This window comes from Natator depressus, chromosome 9, assembly GCF_965152275.1.
Source record: "Natator depressus isolate rNatDep1 chromosome 9, rNatDep2.hap1, whole genome shotgun sequence".
In the NCBI taxonomy this organism is placed as follows: Eukaryota; Metazoa; Chordata; order Testudines; family Cheloniidae; genus Natator; species Natator depressus.
In genome coordinates, this window is record NC_134242.1 from 33998382 (window position 1) to 34016225 (window position 17844).

Below are 17844 nucleotides of genomic sequence, written 5' to 3' on the forward strand. Positions count from 1 at the left end.
AAGATGCTGTGTGTCATATCACCTCAGTCAGCCTCACCTCAGTCCCTGGAAAAATCATGGAGCAGGTCCTCAAGGAATCAATTCTGAAGCACTTAGAGAAGAGGAAAGTGATCAGGAACAGTCAGCATGGATTCACCAAGCGAAGTCTTGCCTGACTAATCTAATTGCCTTCTATGACGAGATAACTGGCTCTGTGGATGAGGGGAAAGCGGTGGATGTGTTGTTCCTTGACTTTAGCAAAGCTTTTGACACGGTCTCCCACAGTATTCTTGCCAGCAAGTTAAAGAAGTATGGGCTGGATGAATGGACTATAAGGTGGATAGAAAGCTGGCTAGATTGTCGGGTTCAACGGGTAGTGATCAATGGCTCCATGTCTAGTTGGCAGCTAGTATCAAGTGGAGTGCCCCAAGGGTCGGTCCTTGGGCCGGTTTTGTTCAATATCTTCATAAATGATCTGGAGGATGGTGTGGATTGCACCCTCAGCAAGTTTGCAGATGACACTAAACTGGGAGGAGAGGTAGATACGCTGGAGGGTAGGGATAGGATACAGAGGGCCCTAGATAAATTAGAGGATTGGGCCAAAAGAAATCTGATGAGGTTCAACAAGGACAAGTGCAGAGTCCTGCACTTAGGACAGAAGAATCCCATGCACCACTACAGACTAGGGACCGAATGGCTCGGCAGCAGTTCTGCAGAAAAGGGCCTAGGGGTTACAGTGGACGAGAAGCTGGATATGAGTCAACAGTGTGCCCTTGTTGCCAAGAAGGCCAATGGCATTTTGGGATGTATAAGTAGGGGCATTGCCAGCAGATCGAGGGACGTGATCGTTCCCCTCTATTCGACATTGGTGAGGCCTCATCTGGAGTACTGTGTCCAGTTTTGGGCCCCACACTACAGGAAGGATGTGGAAAAATTGGAAAACGTCCAGCGGAGGGCAACAAAAATGATTAGGGGACTGGAACACATGACTTATGAGGAGAGGCTGAGGGAACTGGGATTGTTTAGTCTGCGGAAGAGAAGAATGAGGGAGGATTTGATAGCTGCTTTCAACTACCTGAAAGGGGGTTCCAAAGAGGATGGATCTAGACTGTTCTCAGTGGTAGCAGATGACAGAACAAGGAGTACTGGTCTCAAGTTGCAGTGGGGGAGGTTTAGGTTGGATATTAGGAAAAACTTTTTCACTAGGAGGGTGGTGAAACACTGGAATGCGTTACCTAGGGAGGTGGTGGAATCTCCTTCCTTAGTTATTTTTAAGGTTAGGCTTGACAAAGCCCTGGCTGGGATGATTTAGTTGGGGATTGGTCCTGTTTTGAGCAGGGGGTTGGACTAGATGACCTCCTGAGGTCCCTTCCAACTCTGATATTCTATGATTCTATGATATGTCTACGCAAAAGTTAGCAGAGGATTCAGTGCCATTGGTATTACCATCTTAAATCTTAGTCAGAATTGAGGGAGATTAGCTAGATGGGATAGTTGATTTGTCGCATCAGGGGCTAGATTGGCTTGAGAAAAACAACAAACAAAACAAACATTAGTAACTAGAAGAACCCTAACTAACCAGGAACATCTTCACTACTACGCCACAGGCTGGATCTACCCAGCACACAGCTCAGCTAGCTGAAGTTTGTGTTGGGGGCAGTACTGTATGCATATAGCATCACAGAAATGCAGCCACCTGTAGGGTGGAGGCAGGGGTGAAAGTAACATTCAACACTTACCGGTACAGGGGCCGGCGTTGGGCCCCTTGAAGGGGCGGGGCCTCGGGCAGAAGGGGCAGGGCTGGGGGTCTGCATCCCCCAGCCAGCCCATCTGTGCTGCCTGACCCGTGCCACCTTGGGCTCCAGTGGCAATTTAAAGGATCCGGGGCTCCGGCTGCCACTACCGCAGCAGTGGTGGCTGGAGCCCTGGGCCCTTTTAAATCGCTGGTCCCGGGGCAACTGCTCCTTCCCCATCCCCCGTCAGCGGCCTGGGGGCAGGGGGAGGGCAAAAGGGGGCAACGATGTTAAAATGCTGCCGCGGCAGCGCTTTAAGCAGGGACCTTTGCAGTGGCAGCGCTTTAACATCGCTGCCCCTTTTGCGCCCCCCAACCCCGTCCCCGGTAGGGCCGCCAACAGGGGTGCAAAAGGGGCAGCGATGTTAAAGTGCTGCTGTGGCAGCGCTTTAATGTCAGCTGCGTACGGGCCGGTACCGGCAGCCACTTTTTACTGGCACACCGTACCGGCCCATACCAGCTTATTTTCACCCCTGGGTGGAGGGCAATAGCTAACTAATGCACAATATTAGGAGAAGAAATTTTAGCTAGAAACACTTGGCAAACTCAGTGCCATGGGGTTTTTAGTGTCTGCAGAGAGCCTCTTGGTATATAAAGCCAGTTTCAAAAGACCCACATACATTGCACGGAATTTAAAATACCTACACTGGAAGGAAGTATGCACTGCTGAGACAACCTTGAACCAGTTTTAATCTATGGATGAGGCGATCAGCTGTTATGCAGACAGATCAAAAGTACTGACATTATCAGCATGCAAGATTAACTTCTTGTGCATGGCTTTTGCATGTTAGCCTGTGTTAGCAGTGCTTCAGGAAAGGCAAAAAGCTTGATAAGCCTTGTCATCTGTCAGTATTTAAAAACTTTTGAAAGGCTGCAATAAACACATCTAGAGCACTGGGAACCAACTGAATTTGACTGTATGAGGGGGAAATAATAAAACTACAATGAGCAATACCCCCCGAGGCCCAGAACCTCTTTAACTTTCTGCCAGTTCAGTTCACATTACAAAAACAATCTCTCTGTACTTAAGCCAGGGTGTCACTCTAAGGAGAAAGAAGAAAGTGTTTCTTACTCAAACATAACCTTGCTTGTAGAGAAGGGTGGTTTTTAGGCTTCCTGATTTAAACTTGTATCATGACCCACTTGCTCTCAAGTAGGTCACTCTGTGGTATTCTGAACTAAATCATGAAATCCCTAGGGTAAATTGAGCAAGGGGAAGATTTAAAAAAGCCACTTCCTATTTCTGCTGTGTTAGTCATGGGCATAATGAGCTTTTTCCAGGGCGGGGGGTTAGTAGCCTGAGTGGAAGAACATAATGGGCCATCCCCTTCCTTCTTTATCTGTATGTTGTCCCCTCCCATATGAATTCAGAAAGATTGCATGATGACACTTCCATATTTCTGCCCGGTTAACTTAAATGGCCAAAGGGGGTTTTGTCCAAGGAAATGTATAGTGCTGTTTGTTTCGGAATGGAATTCCCCACTTCCAGTGCCCTCTAAACGCACACACACAAACACTTCCCTTGTGCCCCATCCAGAGATTCAGGAAGTATTCTTAGTCTGTTCACATTTCAGCTATGTTAATCATGGCTATAACCTGTATAATTAACAGTTGCATTTCTGTATAATGCACCTTACAATTTCTAGGCATCTGCTGTCTGCATAGGTAGTTGCCATTATGTGCATCAGAATAGATAGCATGTTAAACAGGAGACAAACTGTGCTCCATTCTGGACACTCAACTTCTGTTGTTTATGTGCTGTTGTTTCTTCTAATCTAAAATAAGTCAGTCTAAAAATATGTTCGCTCTTTGTGTACAAAAAACATAACCAACCTTTTCTGTGCGTGTAAACGCATACATGTGTGGTGCAATTAGCATGCGCTAGAGCTAGTCCTCTCAAAAGAACGTCATGCTATCCCCTTCTGCGCTTCCCACTTCCTCCAGTCCTGGACACTTGTTCACCCTTCTCCACCCAATCAGACTAGTTCAACAAATTCCTAGTTCCCGCCCTGTTTGCTTGGTTTCTCAGGCAGCTTCCCTTTCTAGATGCTTTTGTATAGGGCAGCTTCCTCCCTCTCTTAATCCCACCTGGCTGCTAAGCAGAGGGGCAAGGAGCAGAGAAGGCTTTGTGTCACCAATAAGATACACAACTTACCTCCTCCTATGACAATTTATAGCTTCCTTCCTTGTTCCTTCTATGGTCCAAATCAGAAAGGAATGGAGGCTCCTGCTCAAGGGGAGCTCTGTGCTACACACTCAGGATAGCAAGGCTGGCACACTAGGCCCAGCTCCAGAGTGTCTGCTCAGGCATTCCATGGTTGGAGTCTGTGCGGGCCCACGACAGGGAAGATGATGGTCAATGAGCAATCCTGAGGCACTTTCTAAATAAGGAAAAGAGATGGTTGTTACGCAAACTGGGTATTTTGCCTACGTATGCATTGGCAGTACGAGAACTGCAGACCCCTTGTGGGAGGCACCAGAGCTAACTGATTCATGAAAGGACAAAAAAGTTTCAACAAAATAGTTTTCTGTCAGAAAATGCAGTTTCATTAAAATCAAAATGGAAATGTGTCAACTGCGATTAAATTTTCAATAGTCAAAACTATTTGTTTTTACTTTTTCCTATCATTTTGACAAATTTCATTGAGACTTTTATAGTATATTAAAATATTAATTGTAATAGATTATACTAATCTATTTTTGTATAATTTTATAGTTTTTACATTATAAAAACAAAACATTCCAACCTTATCAAAGCAAAACAATTCAAATATTATTAAACACAAAATATTGTAATGTCTCAATCAAAATTATTCAGAATTTCTGTCCTGTGAGAAATTATGAAATTTTGACTTTTTGTTCTGTTTGGGAATTAAATCAATGTCAGAATTCCCCATAGAACAGAAATTGTTTTCTGACCAGCTCTAGTGTATGCATACTTTGACTAAATCTGTTACAGCCATAGCATAGCATGCCAAAGCAGGCATTTCTGGAGCTATGCATGACCATTTTGATATCTATTTATGACATCCTGGTCTATCAAAAAGATTCCTTCTGCAACCAGTAACTGCCATGTTTGAGTGAGTAGTGAAGTTTACCGGGCTAATGTCTTCTGCTCTCCTGATGCAGGGCTGTGTCTTTTTATATCTTTCAGGCTCCCATTTCCCCACTTGGTAGGTGATTTCATTAGACTTGTACCAAGCCTACTGTGTTGCAAAGATATCGTTTCTGGCTAGACATTGACACATATATCTACTTTCACTTGAAAGGTTATTGTATGCATACTTGATGAACGATTTATCTACCGTTTCCAGCAGCAGACTTGAGCACAGTTCACAGCTACTCATTTTAGAGGAAACCTGGTAACCATAGGAATTAGCCACATTTTTACTTATCTCTACCATCCAAAAGGGAATGAGGAGATAGACTTTGAAATAAGGTCAGATTGTGCACAATACCCAAGGACTTTCTTGTCCTATGGCTTTAGGGCAGGCATTACTCCACTGTGGAAGAGATTATTATTTGTATTACATGAGTGCCTAAAGGCCCAAGGTAGCATCAAAGGATTCCAGGAGCTGGGGCTTTAAGAAACATAGCAAATATTGAGAGGCACAATACAATCATAAGAGTTGGCAACACTGACTTATCAGTCAAAGAAGCCATATGAACAGCCCACTGGGGGCTCTGAGGTGACCTGCACAGTCCCGAGGGCAATAACGTTTTGTATTGTTCTTCCACGTAGGAAAAGAAAGGATGGGCTCCTTACTGTACTAGTAACTTAGATTATAGAGGAAGCATGAACATGCTTAGTGGGGAACTAGTGGCAGCACCACAGGAAGTCCTCTTGCACTTCTCCATCTGACAGTTAGCCTTTAGCTTGATTAACAGCCCCTGGAATAGAAGTCTTCTATCCACAGAACAGGTACAACACACTTCAGGGACCACCTCTTGTGATGGGTAGGTAACTATTTCCATGGCTAGTCACACCTTAGCCTCTCGGCTGATAGTGCATGTAAAGATCTGCTGTGCTTCCCACTCCTGAACTTTTGTGGCACAAACCAAATATGATAACAGATAAACTCCCTCTGTTTAACTGAGGCACAACTGTGCCCAGAACAATTTATTATGTGGAACAAATATACAGTAGAAATCAGTTCTTCTGGAAGATTCCCCCCCACCCCCACCCATAATGCCCACTACCTTCATGAGGCAAATAGAGTGGGTAAGAGGAGGAGGAGCCATTGTTTTTAATTTACAGTTATGGATGCACAGCAATAAGCAGTATAATTCCAGGAGCATAGGAACAGTGATCTGGATATTCATGAACAAAAAATGTTTTATTTCAGGAATATGAATTCATATCAGCAACTTTTGGGGAGGGGTTGCTAATGCAATGTTTTATTATCACATTCATGATCACCATGGTTTCCTTCTCAAACCTTTGCATTTTAATCATACAATACCTACTCCTGAGGGCATTCTGCGCAAAAAAATTAAAAATTCTGTACACAATATTTTAAAATTCTACAAATTCTGCAAATTTTATTTGTCAAATAAATGTGGAAGCTCCAGCATGGCAGTGGGGAGCACAGGCCACTGGCTGCCCAGAGGTGGGAGATCACTGTGCAGCTCCCCCCAGAGACACAGACTCAGCAGTGAGGCTGCACCCAACCCTGACACAGCACAAGGACCAGGCCTGCCCCAGAAACACCCCAGTGCCCTGCCCCTCCATGTCAAGTGCACCAGGTGTGGGCAGACAGGCAGGCTCAGCAAGGCAGGATCCAAGTATAGAGGGGCTTAGTATGGGGGGATCCAGCTGTGGGTCGAGAGGGTTCTGTGTGGGGCAATCTGGGTGCGGGCGGCTCAGTGGGGGATCTGGATGCACAGGGGCTTATTGGGGGGTTCTGGGTGCAACAGTAATGGGACTCTGCAGGGGGGTCAAGGTGAAGGTGGTTGGAGCTTAGCCGGTGGGGGGGAACTAGGTGTGGAGGATAGAGCTCAGCAGGAGGATCTGGATGTGGGGGGCTCAGTTGCAGGTCCAGATTCTGGAGGGGAACCAGGTGCAGCTGGTTGAGGCTCAGTGGAGTGGGGATCTGGATGTGGGTGGATCATCACGGTGGTCCAAGTGCAGACCAGAAGGAGTGGGGCTCATCTTGGGGGGTTCTGAGTGCAGTGGGGGGGTCTGAGTGCAGGAGGTGAGGCTTGGTGAGAGGGTCTAGGTATGAGGGGGTCTGGATGCGCAGGGATTGGTTGGATGGGGGAGCAGCTCCCCGTACAGTGATCCCTCCCCCTGCAGCTGAGGAGCGATGGGTGCAGAAAGCAGGAGTGGGAGAGTTTTCAAAGCTTCCTGCAGCCTGGGGGGTGGGTCTGACTCAGTTCCATATGCCATGCAGGGAAAGAGGAAGTCCCATCTTCCCTACCCCAGCTGGATCTAGCAGCTGAGCCCGGCGCAGGGTATGAGCCAATAGCCGGGTCTTCCCCAGTCCTGCCCCCTGCCCCACAGTGATTTACCTCTCTGCTGGCTGCCCTGGGCACCCAAAACATACTGGCAGGGAGGGTCGCATGACTGCTTTTGTGGCTTCCCTTTGTTTCCCAGTCAGAAAGTCATTTTTCTGTGGGGAAGCAAAGAAAATCTGCAGGGGACATAAATTCTGGGCATGCGCAGTGGCGCAGAATTCCCCCCAGAGTAAATACTTAAGTTTTATCCATTGTCTTTATATTAAACATTCACTTTAGCCTATGTTATTTTTCAACCACACTAGAAATTAAGGGAAACTCTTTTAGACAAAAAAATGAAATGAACAGAATACCCTGTTTTATTTATGCTAATGTGCATGAATACACTGTACACTAAAACAAGTAGGGCACACAGTACCCAATACATGTGTATCATATTCTATTTTACACAGTAATCAAACATGTAATATATATGGTAGCAAAGAAAGAGAAACTTTTACACAGTGCTTAAGTCAAGCAAACAAGTGATGCAATATGAATCAACTTCAGTCGTTCAATGGTTCCAAAGAAGCGAGCAATAAGTAGATAGCAAGCACACAACAGTGTACAATGAGATGATTCTAACCTAGGTTAGGTTCTGCAGCCCACCCCTCTGTCTAGTTCCATTTCAGAAACTGTCTTACATTGACATCTTCTTGAGCTTTTTGCTGTAAAAATATAGAGAAAAAGCATGGATAAGCTTCAGATTCTACTTTAGTCAGAGGGCCAAATGCATTGCTGGTGTAAACAGGTTCAGTTCCACAGCACTCACTAGTGTTGCATGAATTTACATCAGCAACTAATTTAGCTAAAGATTTGAAATTTGCATTTCTCTTCTCCATTCCAGTATTTGCAATCTATGGCATTATCCTATCTGGGGTTAGGGGCAAATGGAACACCTGTCTCCATCCTGACCCTATCAGTCCTAAAACAAATGTGCTCCCAACACCCCCTTCTCCTCTGCACAAGAAAAGCAAGAAGCAAAAGACACGTTTTCAAAATGTGCCCAGCCATGCTTGTACACCCCGTCCCCTGTAAGAGCTTAGATCTGCCACCGTGAGTGGATACTTAGTCACACTCCGTTTTGGCCAGGCTAATAGATTTGAAAGTATTCCTACCTCAGCCAAAGAAGACGCTTCTTCACCCAGTTGTCTTCTGGATTTGCACATGCTTTCAACCCACTCTTTGTGTGGAAACTGGAAGGAAAAGTAGAGGGAATAATGACAATAAGGTTCTGCTACTGAGCCATAAAGAGCTGCATTCAACAGAACACTAATTCAATAGAACAAAATGCATGATATGGGTGCTCCACTCAAAAGTAGAGGCAGAAGAGTTGAGTTTAACTGTGAAAGGACAATTTAGAATAATGATCACTATTTCACAGAAACTTATTTTCCAGTAATATAAAGTATGTCTTATATTGCCAACATGCAGAACCTTTGCCACTGTCTGTACCTTTGCCTAGCATTTCAAAACACTTGGGACTTAAATGTACAGCATACAGATACTGTGTGAGAATGTGAGTCAAGCACTTTCCTAATAATTTATGTCCTATAGGTATAAAAGTTCTTTCTACTTGAAATGAATTTTATAGGATTAGATTTCATAGATCCAAATAAGGTAATAAAGTTTATTTATGATTAAAGCCATTTCCCCTTTAGTCTAGGTTCAAAGACCAAGTCTTGTGACATAAGTACAGATAGTGGTCCATTGCAACTAAATCTCTTTCAGCTGGTAACTTACATGATAGCACCGATGTCACAGATTTCATTTGATAACTGTTCCGTGTAGCCATTGATGGCCCGACGAGGCAGCTCAGTTCTCATGTAGGAGAGGCAGCAGTCTTGGTTGCTTTGGGCTGGAATGGGGAAAAATGCATTAAAAATGAGTGGAATAGAATTAATTTTCATCCTGTAGGTGGGACAAAGACCTCAAATTGAGGATGTGTCATAATCCCCTTAGTGGAGGCTAAGCCAGATCTGTAGCGATAGGAAAGCTCATCATTAAAAAAAAAAAAACGATTTAAAAGTAAAAATAGCAGCAAGTAAACCCCCAGTGGTCAGAACTGACACCTCATCTGGCATTGTCAGCAGTGGTGACTAAGATTAATTATGCACAGAGACTGAGCTACAGTACCTAAGAGGGGATACACAGAATAGGTTGAGTTTGGCTTTCATACTTCATACTTTCACAGCCACCTTTCATACTATATCTGTTCTCTGGCACTTTTCATTACAAAATAAAATTAAAGAAAGAAGGAGGGAGGGGAGAGCCCTGCACAATAGTGTAATGCCCTAGGAGACCCGCTGCTACCCTCACAGCTCAACTTACTCAACATAATTATCATACTCCCTACCAATATTTCTGCCTCTAGACACACGGCTCCAAAAGCAAACATTACTCACCCTCAGAAGTGCAGAAGAGGCACAGCAGCCCCACCAAAGAAGCCATGATAAAGCTTGTGCTGCCAAAGCCTGTCATTTTCAGCTCAACAGTTGAGTTTACTTAAAGCTTCACTTAAGGTATATCAGAAAATCAGCTGCTCTGAACTGATTGCTTTGACCATGGACAACCTGCTTATATCATCTGCTCATGACCTCAGGAAATTCCTACAAGCGTGTGTTCCACTCCCCTTTCAGAGGGTATTTCCTTCAACCGTTCCTTTAGGCTCGTTAACCTGCTTCATGACGTCCTAGGCATCAACTCTCTGGGGACTTTTTTCTCCAATCAGGATGGAAAACAAATTCAGCCGAGAAGGAAATAAAAAACCCTGTGAGTTCATGGTTATTTGGGTGAAGCACCTGAGCACTTGTGGGTGTGGGACCGTGAGCGACAGCAGACGAGACAGAGAGCCCACACCGAAATGAGCTAGTGCTCCGTTTGCTAAATTTTCACAAACCTCTACTCAGCTCATGTCACCACTGCTTTGAATGCCTTTCCCTGGACTCCTCTTCCTCAGAAAGCTCACACATCGTGCTCTCCCCACCAAGGCCCTGTGCAAATCTCCCCCACCAACATTGCTCCTCTTATTTCTCCTGTTCTCCCTCTGGCTGCCCATCCTTCCTCCCAAGCCTTCTTTCTAAATTGCCCCACCTCTGTGCTGGCCTCTGTGCCTTCATCCAGGTCACTCCTTATATTTGAAACTCTGTTCTCAAGCACCAAATATTCTCCCCCTCTTCATTTAAATACTCTCAAAATATACTTCTCCCATGAGCCCTCCCCAAACACATCTGTGTCACTTTGTTCTGGGTCCCTTCCTTGTATCTAAGCTGCTTGGGCCAGAAACTGTGTCTTCCTCTAAAGCTTCAGGTATCACTGTTGGCATGTTCCCCTTTTTGTCTTACCCCCACATTAGCAAGGGTTGAAATTCTGCAGGGAGTGTCCATCTTAACAGACCTCTGAGGGTAAATGTGGCTAGTTAGGGTACAACCTGAAACAGAGGGAGTTGGGATTAACCCACTGGGAGCTTTTAGCTCCAATGGAAAAAAACAGCCCTAAAACCAGTTTAAGCAACTACTTGAGGATTACCCCCACATAGAGCTGCCAATCTCCAGCTACTTGGACCATAGGCAGCCAGCATAAATCAAAGCAACCCAACTTTACTTTATTCCAGAGATGGGGCCAGGATGATGACCACCACAATGGCCACCCATTGGGCTCCTTCCTCACCGCTACCAAGCAGCATTTGGCTGCAGCTGAGGTGCCTAAAGTTATGCACCTAACTCCATATGTAGGCAACTAAATGGCTTGTTTTCTTAGAGGTGCTCAGCACCCACAGCTTCTGTTGTTTATTATTTGTACAGCTACCATAGCATTCAAAGACCCCGGTCAACAGTGAGGTCCCATTGTACTAAAAGGTGCTGTACACACACACAGGAAGATGCTGTCCCTGTCCTGAAACCAATGTAAAATAACTCACTCCTCATGATTCCTGAACCAGAGTTACCAAAATTACATTTAACTCCTACATTGGGATGGCCTCCAAAATGATATTTAATGCAGCCTCTCTCTGCCTCTCAATTCTCCATCGGGGAGGAGATGAAAGAGAGAACAAAACTACCCATGACAGATGTTAGTTACAATGTTTAATACACTACTCTTGTGATGAGGGCACTATAACAACCTCTATAGACAAAAATAAATAATAAAATCATTATGAGGATGTTCACTAAAAGCAGTAATAGCCCTTGTCTCAGTCATTGGTACCTTGCTGTGAAGGGAAAACCAAGGATCTCAGTTCCCTTTCTTGTATCCCATCTCCTTTAGAATCACAGACAATGAATTTTGGGGGTAAAAATGTATCCAGCCTATACTTGGGAGCCATTTAAAAACAGAGTAAAAGAAAATAGTAACAAGTACGTACAGTGACATATTTGGATTTGAGTAGAACTTTGAACATAGAACCCCATAAAATTATAGCTGAAAATGTCATTCAAATAGGCTTGGATAAAGCCATTGTAATGGGAACTGAAATCTGGGTAAAGAGCTTTAAACAAAGGGCAATGATCAATAACAGACTTGGAGGAGAAGTGTCAAACTGCCACCAGCTGCTTTTGGTGGTTTAAATAAAGCAGTGGTTCTCAAACTTTTTTATTGGTGACCCCTTTCACATAGCAAGCCTCTGAGTGTGACCCCCGCCCCCTTATAAATTAAAAACACTTTTTTATATATTTAACACCATTATAAATGCTGGAGGCAAAGCGGGGTTGGGGTGGAGGTTGACAGCTCGTGACTCCCCATGTAATAACCTCGTGACCCCCTGAAGGGTCCCAACCCCCAGTTTGAGAACCCCTGAAATAAAGGAATCAGGTGATATTTAGTCAGAAGACTGAAATTCAGGGAGAGGGAATGTGGTGCTATTTTGGTGGCCAAGAGCGAACAGATGAGGCAGGACTGAGACATAAGATTAGCATTCGGGGAGGAAGCAGAGGACATAAAGAGAGACGTGGAAATGAAATAATGGTTAAATTAACCAAAGGAAACTGTTAGAAAGGAAAAGTCTAGACAGAGAGACTTCAGATAAGACTTAATTAAAAACAGGAACTAGAAATATAATGAAGAAAAAAACAAAGTATCTTTAAGTAAACCAAAAATTCAAAGTCAACAGTGAAGATGGGTTTCTTAACAGTAGTAAGTTAGGACCAGATCATGGTCACAGAATCATTTATAGCCAGAAGGGACCATTCTGATAATCTTTTCTAGTTTCTAAGAAGACTGAAATACAGGAGATCTCTGAATAAAGCAGGCCAAACAATTCACCCAGCAACTCCTGCAACTGGCCCCAGTAACTTGTGATCCCACTGAGTTCAATGGGAATTTGCTACTGATATCAACAGGGTTTGCCCCTGAAAGCAAAGAGTTTCCACACCTTGGGAAGAATTATCCCACCACCACTGAAGTTTCAACTGAGGCTCCTGTCAAGGACTGTTACAGTCCTATAGGCTTTGTCTACATAACCATTCTTACTCAGCCTCTTCACAAGTTAGCGGCATGATGGGCTCTAACTAATGGCAACTATATTTTAATTATTCTGACTCTGCTCAGTGCCCAAGAAAGGTGCTTATAATTATTATATCTCAAAATAAATTAATAAATCATTGAACATGGCTTGTGTCAACATATAACAGGCTTAATACTCATTTAGTAACTGGTGCCCTTGCCCAAGCCCTAGAATGGTACATGGGTCTCGTCCTGTAAGCAGTTTATAGCACAGGGCCTGATAACCCACTGCAGCACGGCAAACCTGTGGAGTGAGCTAAACGAGAGGAAATATCTGCAAAGTGCTCTTTACAGGGACTGCTTCCTGGTCAATCCACTGAGGGATAGGTCTTGCCACCCACCCCTAACCAGCAAACAAGCCATGAGACTGTCCTGTGAAGATATGTGCACTGCTTTTTTTAAAACTATAGCAGAAAGCCAGGCAGGAGGGAGCAGGCAGAGGTCAGTAGGACTGCTCCTGTGCATAAAGTTACACATGTGCTTATGTCTTTGGTGGATTGAAGCCTGGTACCTCCCAGAGAGCCAGCTCTGAAGAGCTGCTGCTTGGACTAAAAAGGCGACTAGTTACATATGCTTTTTGATGTTTGGCTGGTTTGGTTTTCAAAGCCTCCTCAGGGGGCGTGGCAGCATCCCCATTACATTATCAAGAAGCAAAGATCAATGGTAGCCTCCATCCCTAAGGTGTTTTTTTTCCCTCCTAAATATATTTAGGGACTGGCAGAGGAACTCTCTCAGTTTGACAAAGGCAAGATCAGATCAAGAACAGCTTGTCACGTGGAACTAATGTGCAGTAGATAGCTGCTTTTTTTTCCGCCAGGGGAAGGGGGGGAGGGTTCATATACACCGTGATGTCTACAACTTTCCTAATGCAAATGTAGAGTGAAACAAAAGAGGCATCCACTGTCATTTACAGATGTAGGACAGATAAAGAATGGTCTGGCCTGGATGTTCTGGAACACAAGGGCTTTTGATATCCATGGTATACAATAAATTGCCAATAAAACAAGTCTCATTTTGGATTTTTAATGTAATTTTTAAAGTTTCCACAGACTCCACTTTCTCTCAAGCACATGTTTTTACAATAGTCCAAAATATTTAATCCATTTGTTCTTGATCACATTACTTAGAATTAAAAGGGAACAGCTTTTGGCACCAAAAATGCCTATGATGTAACAATAAATAGAATAAATTATCTATTTTACTTATGCTAAATAGCACAAATGACATCCAAATGCTCTAAACTCAATAGGGCACATATTTTCTATAATAGTTTAAAACAGTTTTCTTCTTTACACAGTAATCAAATATTGTATATAAGCAAAGAAAAAAAGCAACTTTAACAAAATGCTTAAGTCAAGCAAACAAATGATGCAATATGAATCAACTTCAGTAGTTCAGTGGTTCCAAAGAAGTCAGGAATAATGGTCAGTAAGCACACATTGTGTACAAAGAGATGATTCCAACCTAATTTAGGTTCTGCAGCCGCCTCTGTGTCTAGTTCCATTTCAAAAGCCACATTACAGTGACATCTTCTTGAGTTTATGACTATGAAAAACAACAAGAACACATGAATAAGCATTGGGGACCACTTCAGTCATGGTGTGAATTTTGGATTTCTCTTCCCCTGGTACAGCTCTTGCTATCAGTCAATAACAGGGTATCTCAGGTGGGAGAGGCCAGTATATGAAACTTCTATGCCTAGCACTAGGAGGGCTTAAAAGTTTCTCAACCAGGTCCAGCAGGAGAAGGGAGGGAAGTGAGATTCACACATTTTCAAAAATGTATTCTACTTGTGCATAGCTGGTCCCCTCAGTGCCAGCAAGAATATAGCTCTGTTACTGCCAGTGGATACTCAGACACATTCTGTTTTGACCAGGTTAATAGGTTTTAAACTATTCCTACCTCAGCCAAAGAAGATGCCTCTTCACCCAGCGGTCTTCTGGATTTGCACAAGCTTTCATTCCATTCTTTGTATGAAAACTAGAAGGAAAGGTATGGTAAACAATTATAGAAACTTCCTTCTATTAAATCCCTTAGGGCTACAGTGAGCAGAATAGAAACATATTCTATGGCTGCTCCATACAAAGCGGCAGCAGGCTTCATAGAGGAGGCCAATTAGGTGTTCCTTTTCATCCTCACTCATATGGGTACAAGGAGACATCCAATTAAATTAAAAGGAAATTATTAAAACTGATGAAAATTGATTTCTATATTTTTAAACATAGTGCACAATTATGTTGAACTTATTGGTACCAGATATTGAGGCAAACAACTTTGCTAAATACAAACAACAATTAGATATTTCTCAGATTTGTGGGAAGAGCTACAATTAAATTAGATGGTATAAAAAATATGAGGGATCTCAACCCTCATGTTTCAGGATGTAAGAGATCCACTAACTATTTTGAGTTGGGAAGAAATTTTTCCCACAAGAAGAGTATTGCTTAAGTGTCCCTTATGGGATGGGATGGAGAGGAGAGGTGTTAAATGTTCTTTTGAAGCCATTGTTGGAGGCTAAATCAATCTGGATTAAATGGACCACTAGTCTGATCCCATGTGGCATTTCTTAGATTCCTAAACAGGCAGGTTTATATTTATTTTGTACAGACAACCTGTAAGAATGTGAGTTAATGCTCGCTTCCTAATAGTTAGGTTTTATAATGTACTAACAGTGTTTGTATATTAAGTGAAATTTATAGGACAGTTTTCCTTTTGAAAAAGATAAAGACAGTTTATTTATGGTGATCAAACCATTTCTGCTTTCATCACACAAAAGTCCAAAGGCTAATTCTTGCCTGGCAGTGAAAGTACTGATCGTGTGACTGAATTTCTTCTGATTGGTAACTTACATGATAGCACTGATGTCACAGACTTCACTGGATAGCTGTTCTGTGTAGCCCTTTATGACCCCTCGAGGCAGCCGTATTGTGGAGTAAGAGAGGCAGCAATCTTGGTTGTTTTGTGCTGAAATGGAGGGGGGGAAGGGAATACTTATTTAGGAATGAGGAAAATAAGATTAGGACAATAATTTAATCCTGCCCAGGATACAACATTGACAAATCCCTGAACATTGAACTCCACTAGAATTGGAAGGAAAGCCTTGACCACCATATAGTTTAATTCTCTGGGAGACCTCCTACCACCCTACAGGCACACCTCAGTTTGCTTGACATGCTCCAGAGCAATATTCTGAGCCAATGAAATCAAATCAGATGAATGAAAAAATCAAAGAACACTCACCTTCAGAAGTGCCAGACAGGTACAACAGCAGCAGCCCCATCAAAGAAGCCAGGATCAAGCTTCTGCTGATAAAGTTGGTCATTTTCAGTTCAGTAAGGTTTTACTATAGTCTACACTTCAAAAGTATCAGAAAACCGGCTGCTCTGATCTGCTGACTTGGGCTTCAGACAACCTGCTTATAATGCCAGCTGGAGACCTCAGGGAATTCACCGTTGGGTGTGTTCCATTTTTCATCATGGGGTTTTCCCCTCAGCAGTTCCATTGTGGCAGCCACTTTTAAAAATTAACCTGACCCATGCTGTTGTCATAGGCAGTAGACCTCTTTGGGGTTTTTTTCTCTAACTAGGTTAGAAAGAAAATTCAGGCCAAAAAAAAAATAATAAAGGAAATACATAGTTCTGTGGGTGAAGCACATGAGTACTTTGTGGGGGTGAGACTGGGTTGCAAGATGAGGAAAATGAGAAAGTCTGTTACAGATAGGAGCTGTGTCTTTGTTTGCCGAGTTCTAATTTAATAAACCTAATTTTTGAAAAGGCTAAGAGGGTCTGGCTCTGTTTAGAGTTCTGTTTTGCCTTACAGCACTGCCTTTATCTTCTGCCAGTTTATTGTCTGTCTAAACTGTTCTACCTGCATCAGATTTAGATTGAAAGCAACTTGTGCGTTATGTCTTCATTTATGTCTGGAGCTCAATAAATAATAATTGTATCCGACGACCTTTCCATATCTAGTCACACTATATATTTCAATGGCTCCTGAATATCTACATGGGACAAATAAAACCTGAACAGCATTTGGAGAGTGTCCTACAGAGTGTCTAGGTCAACAGTATAAAATAAATCCAGTACAGGTGAGTTATTACTGAAAGTTATTACGCAAAAAGAAAAGGAGTACTTGTGGCACCTTAGAGACTAACCAATTTATTTGAGAATAAGCTTTCGTGAGCTACAGCTCACTTCATCGGATGCATACTGTGGAAAGTGTAGAAGATCTTTTATACACATAAAGCATGAAAAAATACCTCCTCCCACCCCACTCTCCTGCTGGTAATAGCTTATCTAAAGTGATCACTCTCCTTACAACGTGTATGATAATCAAGTTGGGCCATTTCCAGCACAAATCCAGGTTTTCTCACCCCTCCCCCCCCCCACAAACCCACTCTCCTGCTGGTAATAGCATAATAGCAATAATCACAGGGCCTAATAACATCAGCCACACTATCAGAGGCTCGTTCACCTGCACATCCACCAATGTGATATATGCCATCATGTGCCAGCAATGCCCCTCTGCCATGTACATTGGTCAAACTGGACAGTCTCTACGTAAAAGAATAAATGGACACAAAATCAGATGTCAAGAATTATAACATTCATAAACCAGTCGGAGAACACTTCAATCTCTCTGGTCACACGATTACAGACATGAAAGTTGCTATATTACAACAAAAAAACTTCAAATCCAGACTCCAGCGAGAAAGTGTTGAATTGGAATTCATTTGCAAATTGGATACAATTAACTTAGGCTTAAATAGAGACTGGGAGTGGCTAAGTCATTATGCAAGGTAACCTATTTCCCTTTGTTTTTTCCTACCCTCCCCTCCCCTCCAAGACGTTCTTGTTAAACCCTGGATTTGTGCTGGAAATGGCCCACCTTGATTATCATACACATTGTAAGGAGAGTGGTCACTTTAGATAAGCTATTACCAGCAGGAGAGTGGGGTGGGAGGAGGTATTTTTTCATGCTTTATGTGTATAAAAAGATCTTCTACACTTTCCACAGTATGCATCCGATGAAGTGAACTGTAGCTCACGAAAGCTTATGCTCAAATAAATTGGTTAGTC

General features: G+C 43.1%; 2 protein-coding genes across 2 annotated transcripts; both read right to left on the reverse strand.

Moving 5' to 3' along the window:
- Positions 1-7907: 7907 nt before the first annotated feature.
- LOC141993986 (C-C motif chemokine 20-like) lies at positions 7908-9826 on the reverse strand. Its single transcript, XM_074963874.1, has 4 exons — positions 9673-9826; positions 9011-9125; positions 8386-8463; positions 7908-7935 (listed from the first exon to the last, which is right to left on the reverse strand). Exons 1-4 carry the CDS (start codon positions 9746-9748, stop codon positions 7908-7910), a joined length of 297 nt encoding a protein of 98 aa, XP_074819975.1. The 5' UTR covers positions 9749-9826.
- Positions 9827-13937: 4111 nt separating this feature from the next.
- LOC141993985 (C-C motif chemokine 20-like) lies at positions 13938-16088 on the reverse strand. Its single transcript, XM_074963873.1, has 4 exons — positions 16007-16088; positions 15616-15730; positions 14669-14746; positions 13938-14311 (listed from the first exon to the last, which is right to left on the reverse strand). The coding sequence occupies exons 1-4, from the start codon at positions 16086-16088 to the stop codon at positions 14284-14286; spliced, it is 303 nt and encodes a 100-aa protein (XP_074819974.1). The 3' UTR covers positions 13938-14283.
- Between the last annotated feature and the right edge of the window lie 1756 nt (positions 16089-17844).

What these genes read in the sequence shown, in the direction of transcription:
- LOC141993985 (XM_074963873.1), bottom strand. Translation starts at nt 16,088, where the DNA reads ATGACCAACTTTATCAGCAGAAGCTTGATCCTGGCTTCTTTGATGGGG. An exon ending in TGTGACATCAGTGCTATCAT is followed by an intron (nt 14,747 to 15,615) that starts GTAAGTTACCAA and finishes CTTTCCTTCTAG; the next exon opens with TTTTCATACAAAGAATGGAA. An exon ending in AGGCATCTTCTTTGGCTGAG is followed by an intron (nt 14,312 to 14,668) that starts GTAGGAATAGTT and finishes TGTTTTTCATAG; the next exon opens with TCATAAACTCAAGAAGATGT.
- LOC141993986 (XM_074963874.1), bottom strand. Translation starts at nt 9,748, where the DNA reads ATGACAGGCTTTGGCAGCACAAGCTTTATCATGGCTTCTTTGGTGGGG. An exon ending in TGTGACATCGGTGCTATCAT is followed by an intron (nt 8,464 to 9,010) that starts GTAAGTTACCAG and finishes TTTTCCTTCCAG; the next exon opens with TTTCCACACAAAGAGTGGGT. An exon ending in AAGCGTCTTCTTTGGCTGAG is followed by an intron (nt 7,936 to 8,385) that starts GTAGGAATACTT and finishes ATATTTTTACAG; the next exon opens with CAAAAAGCTCAAGAAGATGT.